Here is a 12,132-nt window from a genome sequence, read left to right as displayed (position 1 = left end):
GTGGCTGACAGGAGCTGGAGCCCGCCAACATCTGAAGGGCATTTCTGTTTCTCCTCCCCATTTGACCCCGAAGTGTATTGTCCTTTAAGCTTGTAAGACAGGATCTCCGTATCTCATTGTCTCTTTTTAATTTACAAAAACCACCTTGCTTGTGCACTTCCCCAAGGCATCTTCTTGGTCACTGTGAGATCAGAATGCCGGATTAAGTGGTCTTTGGGCTGCTCCAACGGGACTTCTTACACAGTACTTAATTTGTGGCAGGGCTTCTCATTCTTTTTAAAAATTGTGCATGCAATTGGAAGACAATAATTGTCTGAAAAGCAAGATAAAAATAAAATAATAAAGTAGTGTTCCTGATTGGTCCAGGAGTTTCTCTTGCATGGAGGAGTCATTTGCTCATAACTCAGTGTGTGCATAGGGGCACTTCACATGATTGCCAAACATGCAGCCAGAGCCAGTCAGTGTAGTCCTGTAACTTCAGTGTTTGAGAAGGTTCATGTGATTTTTCCCTCTCCCAAGATGAGTGCCAAGAACAATCATTGCAATCAATGGTCAGGTGAAAGATCCACTGAAATTAGACTGCTCTCAGCTGGACATAGAATATCATCAGGGACAAGGCTAAATAAATCTCATAGCAGGGCAGTTCAGATTGTGAGTGCCACAACAGATCAGGTATTTTCAAATATCCCTACCAATTGCACCTCAGGTGTTGCTGGGATATGGAAAACAGCCTCCCCAAGTGGACTGTAGATGAATAGTGTCAAACTGAAGAAGACGCTCATTTTAAGCATCTCTGCTCCACAACATTTAGGCAAAGCTTCATAAACAATGTAAAAGCTGCCTGTGCTCTGTTCAAAAGGTATATTGTTCCCATACTTCCTATGTTCATTCTATGAATAAGCCCTTATTAAACAAGTGGAGTAAATTAATCTGGTGCTAAGAAAATCATTTCTCTTTGTAGCCCTGACTCTGATCTGCTGAAGGGGAAGCTGATGTTCATCTGGCAGAACTGACCCAGAAACTTTTATGTTACACGTAACATAAAACTTTTATGTTATGTGGGTAATGTTGGGCGCTTTGTTCTAGGTAGCAGGGGGGGTCTCCTGAGATACCCAAGCAGGAGTAACAAAGGGAGAGGGATTTTTGGATAAACTTTTTCTTTTTTAAGGCAGATCGTAAGACAAATTACTGAAGGCTTGTCCCAGTAGTGAGGAGTGAGATAAATGATGCAGTACAGATCAAATAATACTTGCACAGTGATGTTTCAGTATCAAGTGGTGTGGTGGGGAAAGTGCTGAAATCTGACTCCTTTTATGATCTGCTGGAAACCTGTGACAAAAGAGTGAAAGTGGGGATCCTCTGTAGCATCATAAATCCGAAGCAAAATGAAATTCTCATTCAGTGACCATGACAAGGATTTACTGGGACATGAGGGCACAAGCAAGCAAGCAACTTAATGCTTCAAGGAGGTGATCAGGAATAGTAAATGCCTTTTGGAAAGTGGGCAAATGTTCAGGGAAAAGGTGCAGTGTTTAACATATTTATGAAAGGAGAAGCCATGGGCAAAGTGGAGGCCAACGGGGGCACTCCTAAGCAAAGAACAACAAAGACTGAAGAGTTCGGGCATCCAAATCTAGCTGCAACCTCAGAAAAACAAAGGAAGGAAGATTTCCTGGTGAAAAAAAACTAGAGAGCAATTGTCTGAGTTTGTAGATACTAGGACACTTGGCTCTGCATCTTTGGCAGGTAGTGAGGTGGAGTGACAGAGCTTACCTGACCTTCTGACAGCTGAGTCATTCTACTTATGAGGAGGGGAAAGGCAAGGCAGCAGGGAAGTCTGCATAATGCACCACTAACTCAAGCTGCTTTGGAAGCTGCCTTCCCAAGAAGAAAAGCGACTGTTCTTGATTGGTGTCACCAGGTTCCAAACAGGGCATTCTGTCAACAGCAGGAAAGTTGGCTGCTGTTGGAGACTGCTGAGTTAAGAGAAAATTGAGTGACTTAATTACAAATAGGCTGTAAGATGTGCTTGGATGTCTTTGCCAAGTGCAGTTCTGCATGCAGTTTACCACTTGTAAGTCCCACATAAATCCATGACTATGAATGGCTGGTCACTGGAATATTATTATGTGCTGGAAAGTTTGGAAATAAGCAACACATACACACTTAAGTTTTACATACCTGAAAACCCAAATATCATTATATGATAGAAACTAGTCAGTATCATTATAATTTCAGCAAATATCCTCATAATTAGCTTTTTTCTCAGGGTAGCAGCATACATTCTTTATGCTTGAAAAGTCGGGGATGAATAAACATTTGAATTCCGTGTTGTGGAATATGATGTATGTAGTGCTAAGGACACTTCACTGTGAAGCCACAAGCACAGATTTCTCCCTGCTTTGAAACTCAATGATGTGATGACTTTGAGCAAGGGTTGCTTGAAATTACCTCAAAGTAACATCACAAAATAGCAGTATAAAACTTCAAAGAGAACTAGGAGCAATTACACTGGCAAACCTTGCAAAAACTAAATTTATGGTACAAACATTTTTGTAAAACAACCATAGGTAGCCTTGAAGTTCTTTCAGTCTTTGAGTAAAATAAAGAAACAAGTTGCATCAGTGCAACAGTTTTCTGATCTTTTCAGCATCAATAGACTGCGTAAAGAAAATTAGTAACTGAAAAGGGTGTCTCCAAGTTTAAAGAAAGCATAGTATTGTGACTATCACAGAGGAAGGAGGAGCAAGAATGAACTTAATTAAAATACACTTCTTTGTGGCAGAAGTATAAGACATGGTTCAGAGTAGTGGGAGGTGAAGGTCCTGTCAATCTACTAGTCTCTCCCTCCTTACAACTGGGGTGAAATCAGAATAAATGGTGTATAAGCAAATAATACTTGACCAGCAGCTCCTATCCTGTTTCATCTCATTCCTGTTAATCCCACACAGAACACAATCTGGTTAACAACAGAAGAGGGGTGAAGAATACATAAACCCATTCTAAGAAAAGAATGATAATAATTATATAGCCAGAAGTTGTTCCTTCAACTTGCCTCAAGTTGCTTATTTGGTCTTCAGAATGTATTGGATCTCTGAATAGTGTAGGGTGCTTGAGTACTCCCACCCGCCATATTTCTATTACTCACTGGTTAGCTATACACCCATGTATCTCAGGATGTGTCATCCATGTATCTTGTGGTTTCAGGATGGGTTGAATCATGTAGTCCTGCTCCACTGAATTTTGGCACTAAAACCCTAGGAAGTCAAAATTGCTTTCACAATTCATTCTAATCCACTGAAGGGAAACTAATTTTTTTAAAAAGCCCACTGAGATCTGAGATCTTTAGGAAATGAGAGGGGTGTAGCACAACCCCCCATTTGCATCTCACCTCAGTATCCAGCAAAGGGCAGTTACAGTTGTGTTTATTTGCAGTTAATGGAGACATGTGGACTATTGGGAAATCCATTCCACTTAACAGTGGGGAGGAGTTGTGGTGGACCAGGTGGCCACCAACTCCCCTCTGGGGATGGGGGACTGAGTCCCATGTCACTCGGAGGCTCCCTGCCATGCCATCACCCAGCCAGCCAATCCTCCTGCTTCTTCAAACTTCCGCCCGCCCTTCCTAAATTACAGGTTTCATCATTGGCCTTGCTATGGTCACCATTGAGGGGCCTGGTAGGAATTTTTCCACTTGGCAGATTGGCATGGGCCATTTGGTTTTTGCCTACCTCATAGCAATCATCACAACTTTGTAAGGTTTGGTGGTTAGGCATTGGTTGATCTTATTATGGGGGAGGTGAGGTGTGGCCATCACCTGCCCCTCTAAGCTTAAGTGTATTCCGTTAAAAGAATCCGGGGGTGTGGATCTCGTCTGAGGGGGCTAGGGCCATGACACGACCCCGACAGGAACACCGGGGGGAGCTTGAGTTGGTATGCATCGACGGGGCTCCCCCTATCGGTGGTTGACCCTTACCGGACTCCCTGCATGACAGGCAGGAGTCAGATATAGTCAGGTCAACTCCAATGCCTAAGCCGATACCACTCACATTCTGTAACCAATAAAGTTGTGACCAAATTTTTCCCAATAATATTAACCTAATATCCATGTCCTTGTGTCTCATTCATTGAGGAGGGGTGGTTTTGGGGTCTCGACATGCAATTTGCTGATATTGATCATGTATAGAGCAGATTTCAGGCACTAGTGGGAAGGAGAATCTACTTCTTTCTTTGCTTGTACTCAGCTGCCCTGCATAAGCATATGTAGGATCAGAGAGGAGTTGCTGATATACGGTACATTAGATGATAGATAGATAGATAGATAGATAGATAGATAGATAGATAGATATAGATAGATAGATATAGATTTGGCATAGCATCTCCAGTGAAGTGTCTGTGTTAGAACAGGTTTCTCACAGAGACATTTGTCATCTTGATCATCTATTTGTATTTTTATTATCATCTTAGAAATAGCCTCTCTTGGAGGATGTAATGGGAAAGAATTTCAGTGCCACCCGGATGGAAACTGTATTCCTGTCTTATGGCGCTGTGATGGAGAAAAAGACTGTGAGGATGGCAGCGACGAAAAGTTCTGTAATGGAACCATACGCCCATGTGACGCTAAAACAAAATTTTCCTGCAAGACCACAGGTACAAAAAAATTGTTTGATTAAGAGTAAAGTAATATTTGTTTATTTGAAAGCAATATACCAATTTTATATTAAACAAGAGATAATTTTTGGCTCTGCCAGTATAAAAGTGGTCATGCTTCTCTTTAATGCTGCTATTTGCTTTTCGCTTAAAGTTGGAGTCAGATCTGGAGAACTGCTGGCCATACCAACATTGTAGCTGCCAGGGTTACGGAGGGTTCTGTGTTGGCAGGGACACTGGATCCAAAATCTTTCTGAAGTTTGGAAGGGAGGTCTGATACTATCCTGTGGCCCATGGGACAAGCTCCCAGGGACTGCATGACTAAAAGCTACATTAATGCTTGAAATATTTTCTTTTTTATTATCTTAGTAGACCTTGTTCATGCACAGTGAGTGTCACTTCCCATGAGCAGAAATGCTGATATATACACACAATTATGCTCTGTTATTTTATAAATTACAATGACCTCCCTCATTTAAAATTATTTCTGGAGTTTTGTTTGATGTGGTTTTATCTATTTCATTGTATTATTTCAATGTAAAACACTCCAGATGCAATTGGCAAAGAGTGCTATTAAATAAGAAATATAGCATAGTGTAAATATTTCAAAATGATTGAAAGCTTTGCAGGTAAAAGCTGTGTGTATGTAACAGCTATAAAAGCAAAGAATGAATTACTATAGGACAGTTATTTAGAGAATAATACAGAATAAAACAATGTCTAGGGGAAAAAACCTTTTTTTCATAAATACATTCAAATTGAAATAAGTATCAAAACATGCATAACAATAAAAGTTTAATTGTAGGCCTTTTCCTAGGTAGTGCAATAAAGATTAATGTGCTCAAATATGCATTTTGTTTTAGATAATAGCAAGTGTCTAGCCTATCAGAGTGTAGGAAGAATATTCTATTATAGATTATTTTCTTTTCATTAAGGTGAAAAGAGGTATAAACATATCTATTATGTGGTCACAAACCTGAACAAAATTAAATCAACAACCATACAAGTAAAATATCACAACATGCAAAGTACATTAAAATGGGTTGTACTACATATATGCTATATGATGTCAGGAATACTTAAAACATGTCTAAAATAAGCTATACAACATGATACCTTTAACTTACATATTTTAAGGTAAGTTTGTTTTTTAAAAAAGAACTTAAAAATTGTAACAGCAACTGGTTTAATCAATTGATATTTGTGTTTTTAGAGCCAGAAGGAAATATCCATCCACAATCTCTGTTAATAATCTGTTCAGACCTGTCAAAAGTTAGACCAGATACCATTCGGAAGTCCTGCCTGAAAATTTTGAGAGAATGGTGTCACCAATGTCATTTTGTCATCTTTATATAAATTATAGGGGGAAAGTGAAAAAGAAGTCAAGGAAGTAGACTTATTCTAAAAGTGTATATATCTATAAAACAAAATTGAGGCAGTGTGTTATTATGGAAGCAAACTCAATTTACTTTGGGTTATTTCCAATTTACTTGGCATCAGTGGCTTCCATTAGCTCTCTGTTGGCCTAGACTGGGCAATTAAATAAAAACCTCATGTTGGGCCAACAAAGCAACAGACTTGAAGAGATCAGAGGAGGAAATACGAACAACTTTGAAAAATTAACAATCGTGAGATGTTGGATGAGACCTGAGAATATTGGGGGCGGGATCAAACAAGGGGAAAAAATGAGGAGAGGGATGTAGCAGGGAAAGTTGAATGTCATCATCTTAGAAATAGACACTATGGGGCCTGCTGGCAGTTATAAAAGTTTGAATTTAGTTAGAGACAACAGCTGCTGTTCATTTGCAGATCTGGGGAGCTTTTCTGCCACTGAGTAGGGATGGGGAGGAATTCATACTTCCTGGAACAACACATGAAGCAAAACACAGCTAGCTTTCAAAATATGCACTTCTCTGAATTTTATGATGCAGTTCTCCAACAAAAAAGTGTGTATTTGGGGAAAGTGTGCATGACATTGCATATATTAATGAAAATAATATACCAAAATGCATTTTATTAGGGAATTTTTCTCACAAAAATGTGTATATTCAGGAAAATTGTGTACAAAGGTGTGTATATTACACTAAAATGCTTTTATGTTAAAAATATATATTGCAAACTGATATGGAAATTGATGAACAGAAAAATAGGAAACTAAGAGAAACTGAAATGGAAAGATTAGGCTCTCCAGAAGTGCCAACTTAAGTAGAAGATTGAGGGGGTGATGATGGACACATGATGTATGTGTGAAACAGGGATGCCGGGAGCTAGAGTGTGGAGCCAAATGAGGCAGCAGCGTGGTGTCAATGGCTGACAACTCCTCTCTGGTGCTCAGTCTCCTCCTCTTACCATCTCCACTGGCCCAGGGCTGCCTCTGTGACCTCCCCCCCTCCCCAAAAACATTTTATTGGGGAGGCTTCAGGTGCCAAATTCACAGACGGGTGGTTTTGTATTAAGGGAATATTATGTATTTTTCTGGAATATAATCATCATGGCCCAGCTTAGGATGTAGATGTAGATATACCCAAGAAAGGTTCCCCCTAACTCAGGGATGGGGAACCAATGGCTCTTCAGAAATTGTTGGACTCAAGCTCCCTCGGTAACATGGTGAAGGGTGATGGGCATTTGAGTGTAGTAACAGCTTGAAAACCACAGGTTCCCCATTGCTGTGCTAGCTCGATAAAGACTTGCACATGAAAATTTAGGCTGCACACAAGGTTTCTGCAACATGATGCAAGAACTGGGGCTTGAAGTTTATAGCCCCTACAAGAAAGAGCACATACATACCAGCTGTTTAGGAGGGTTTCTTCCCCCTATACTTTCTTTCTGTTAAATAACTTATAGGTATAATTACTACCAGAGATAGAGGAGAAACACACCCATCCATCAAATTGCACTTCTCTCAGTTTTGCAGTGCAGTTCTCCAACCATGCAATGAAAAAAAATGCATATAGCAAAGTAAAATAAGCATGTAAATGCATATGTTAGTGAAAATGGCACACAAAGATGCTTAATAATATTAGGGGAAATTGATTGAAAATGTCTGTATAGTAGTCAAAACTGCATTTTTGTGCATTGAGAGAAATCAGCAATAAAATGCTGATGAATTCTCAGGGGGATTTTAAACCCCCCCCACACACACATTGCTGTGGAAATGTAAGAACTTAATTTAAGAAACAGAGAACCAAAATCAACCTATTTGTCCATCCCTAATTACTTATCTGACAGACCTGCACATTTACAGTTGAATAAGGACCAATAGTACTATACTCAGAGCATTGGGCATGGATCAGCTAATGGGAATGATGTAGACAACAAGAGAAAAGGAAAAGGAAAATTACAGAACTGCTTAAATTAATGGAGGCAAAGTGGGAGCATTCTGGATAATTCTTTTCATATGAAATGGAATCTGTCCAATGCTGGAATAGGTTTTTTTAGCACCATGAAATATATCATTAAGCTTTTTTGAGTTTATGATTGTATATTACTGTGGTACCTTGGTTCTCAAACGTCTCCGTTGACGAACGTTTCAGAACCTGAATGACGAAAAGCCGGAAGTAAATGCTTCTGTTTTCAAACGCTCCTCGGAAGTCGAACAGCTTCCGCTTTGTGTTTTTCAGTTTTCTCAGTTGAATTTACAGATAGCTATTTGCACCTCAGTTTTCAAATGTTTCAGAACATGAACGGTCTTCCGGAATAGAATATATTCAAGAACCAAGGTACCACTGTATTAGTTAGCAGTAAGTGCAGTTGTATACTATTTTACTATGTCAGTCAATATTATTAAATTAATTATACCTTACAGGTTATGTGTTAAAGCTGGGAGATTGTTAGAGTCATTGGAGCAAAGTTACCTGTCATGGATGGCTAGAATTTCTGCTTTGGGGGTCCTGTTTTTCCAGTTTTTTATTTACTGTCCTTTTATTATAATACCTACAAGATAGTTAAACTCATAGCAAAAAGATTTTCATGAATAGCACGTGAAGAAAGCATGGAAACAGGCAGAGGAATGGGCACATGTGCAGTTAGTTCATGTACAACAACAGGACACATGCAATTGCCTTGAGTTTCTGGGCTACAGCTTGTGGTCAGTGTGGAGAGAGCTTAACCATGATCCTGGGTTCAGACCATACTCTAAGCCAATCCTTGGCCCAGCTCAGCATGACAGAGGAGTAAGACCGAGTGAGGCAATGGCAAAGCCGCTGTAAGAACCCCTCCAAGAGGCCACATGTTGACATAGTAAGCCATAGTGTAATGGTGTCTCTGTTTGTATAGAGCTTCACTAGCGCCAAACAGCAGATTCCCCAGTGCCACTATTCATGTTTGAACCGGGATTGAGATACAGCTAACTACAAAATGATCACGGAAGGGCGATTAAAACAAAACCAGTGCTTCGGCAGTTCAATTGACTTGAAATAAATTTAGGAGCATAATAACTCTCAATATTTGCCTTTAATATCAATAATTCAGATTTATATTTTAATATTGCTTAAACAAAAATGGCAGTTCGGGAAAGAAAGGAAAAAATGGCAAAGGCTGAAGGCAGAAAATGTCACCTGAATAAGCATGTCCCTATAGGGACAGTTCTACATTTGATACCAGATATTGTGGTAACTTTTTGAAAGATGGCAACCCTATTTGAGAGTGTCTCAGAGATATGAAGCTGGTTATAAGTATTTTATCTAAACAAATAACTGATCATAGATTGCCCCTTTTATTTTTGATTATTCAAAAATTATTATCCTTCATAAATTTATTTCAGATTCATCTTGGAACGGGGTGGGGGTGGATACTTTGATACCGCTTCTATTCTTATTCAGAATTCTGTTGCAAAGTATAACTGTTCCCATAAAATTTCCTCCTTCTTTGCATTTAAAAATGCACTAAAGAGGAAGAGGAACAAAGCTCATGTTTTTAATAACACTGCACACACACACACACACATTTTCTCTGTATACTCTCCTCGGACAGATAAAATGTTGAATTACTTCCGTGCACTTTTGTTCCATCAAAGGCTTTTTAAATTTGACATTGGGGCAGGAAATGGCTGTTCTCAACTTTGTTGTAGGTGTTATTTTAAAATACGAGGCAAAGTTTTTGCGAACATTTTTGTTCAGAATATTTTCCTGCATTTGCTTTTGGTCTGATTCTCTGTGTTTATTTTTCTCTTTTCAAGGGAGATGCATTAGCAAAGCATGGCTGTGTGATGGGGACATTGACTGTGAGGATCGCTCTGATGAAGATCATTGTGAAGGGTATATGTGTGGACCACCAAAATACCCCTGCGCAAATGAAACTTCCATCTGCCTACAGCCGGAGAAGCTCTGCAATGGGATAAGAGATTGCCCGGATGGATCTGATGAAGATGTCCTTTGTGGTACTTCATGCTCTTTCCTATATTAAAAAGTTCCCTTTATCAGATTTATCGGGTATACTTGCATCTGCCCTTTGGAAACATTAATACAGTGAAAGCTTTGTGCATTATCACTTGAGCTTTCCATTATCCCTTTCCTTGTTACACTTGAAATTGCACAACATTTCACGGAAATGGATCTGCACAATTTTCGTTTTCCCAGTTCTAGATGGTTGTAGCAGACTTCCAAACTCTGCATTCAATGACAATTATCACACTGTCAAAGTGAATACAGAGAGGCAAGTCCTGCCATGACCTATGCATGTTCTCTAGACCATATGTGATCCCTACCATTGTAGACAACCATTTGGAGGGTAGGCTTTTTGCACTGTGATGTTGCACTTGTCCTATTGTATTCATTTTATTCTGACCTAGAATGGCACCCAATGTACCTTTTCCAGTGGTACCTTGGGTTACAAACACCTCGGGTTACAAGCACCTTGGGTTGCAAACACCTCAGGTTACTAACACTTCGGGTTACAGACTCCGCTAACCCAGAAGTAGTACCTCGGGTTAAGGACTTTGCTTCAGGATGAGAACAGAAATCATGTGGCGCAGCGGAAGGCCCCTATAGCTAAAGTGATACCTCAGGTTAAGAACTGTTTCAGGTTAAGAACGGACCTTCAGAATGAATTAACTTTGTAACCAGAGGTACCACTGTATAAGCAAAACTCCTTATGTGTAGTAACATACTCCACTTTTCCTTCCAACACTAATAAAAGATGCAGTGAAATTTGTTTATACCGATTCCTGAGAAGTTCTATGCATTAATTTTCTCTAGTCTCAATCCAGTACAATTTACTACAGATCTGGTAGCCTTCTTTTAGTCTGCATTTTATGTCTGAGAAACACCAACTTCTGCTTTGTTTTCTTCAATTGCAGATGAATGCTTGCTTAACAATGGCGGTTGCAGCCACCAGTGCTCAATAGTTCCTGGAGGTAGAATTGTGTGTTCATGCTCACCAGGGTTGTACCTGAGCTCAGACAATAAAACCTGCGAATTCATAGATTATTGTGCCAAACACCAGAAGTGCAGCCAAGTGTGTGAACAGCATAAAAATACCGTTAAGTGCTCCTGTTATGAAGGTTGGAAGCTCAATAAAGATGGAGAAAGCTGTGCTAATATCGGTAAGTTGACATTTACAGACTATTCACTACTGTAGAGCTCCATTTATGAAAATATAGGGGAACCAAAATAAGGCCTATTCACTTTGGAGAAGCAGTATGAGTCACTGGTTGTTTCATCTTTAACTCTTAAACACCTAGATTAAAAGGGTTTTGAAAGTTTATTCACAAATTGTAGAGATTTACAAATTGCCATTCAATTAACAAAGCTTGACATTACAGATCTGATTATTTATACTTGTATTTTTCACATGGGGGGACATCCATAGTGTAAAGCACTGAGTATAATTCTGGGGATTATATAATCTTTCTTTTGACCACTGTGGGAGTAACTGCCTTTTGGAGTAGTAATGAGCGGAACACTGGATTAACATAGTCGGTCTACCTCCTTTTAACATTTATAAACTTTCTCTTTTTTTTTTTTTACAAAATAAACAGAATTCTTTACAACTCTTATGATAGCACACCCTCTTTTACAGACCGCAAGCAACATCTAACCTGAGACATCCATACATGATTAAGCCAACAGTTCCTGTGGCCTAGATTACACCAAAGAACTCCATATATTTACATCTGTACTGAGGAAAGGGGTTTATGATTCACAACTTCAGGGCTAGAGTGGGGGGATTCAACTGGTTAACTTATCTTATTTTTTTTTTTTAAATAATGCTGCTGCCATTAGGCATCCAACACTGTAATATACTGTACATATAATTCATCTCCAATTTTCCTCTCATTCCAAATGGATGTTGAATTTAGATGGGTTATTACTTACAAATAAAAGTAATACAGTTTTTATTTATCCTATTTTGTTCTCCTGGTTTTTTTTTGTAAACCTGGGTAAGGTTGTTGCTGAGCCTGAAGATATGTTGACATATACGAAGTTTCTGGAACACTATTTCCATGGGACGCGGGTGGCGCTGTGGGTAAAACCTCAGCGCCTA

At 39.3% G+C, this 12,132-nt stretch overlaps 1 protein-coding gene across 3 annotated transcripts in view; it reads left to right on the top strand.

Annotated features, from left to right (window-relative positions):
• Positions 1–12,132, top strand: part of LRP1B (LDL receptor related protein 1B) — a 744,879-nt gene that overhangs the window by 561,781 nt on the left and 170,966 nt on the right. For all 3 annotated transcript variants that reach the window (XM_081928170.1, XM_081928171.1, XM_081928169.1), the window contains 3 exons: positions 4,468–4,650; positions 9,827–10,027; positions 10,946–11,191. In XM_081928170.1, the coding sequence (XP_081784296.1) occupies positions 4,468–4,650; positions 9,827–10,027; positions 10,946–11,191 (630 nt within the window). The remainder of the gene's footprint in view (positions 1–4,467; positions 4,651–9,826; positions 10,028–10,945; positions 11,192–12,132) is intronic.

The sequence above is a fragment of the Podarcis melisellensis genome (assembly GCF_964234715.1).
Source record: "Podarcis melisellensis genome assembly, chromosome: 1".
Taxonomy (NCBI): Eukaryota; Metazoa; Chordata; class Lepidosauria; order Squamata; family Lacertidae; genus Podarcis; species Podarcis melisellensis.
The sequence above is the reverse complement of the archived record's forward strand: the minus strand, read 5'-3'. Positions and strand labels throughout refer to the sequence as shown.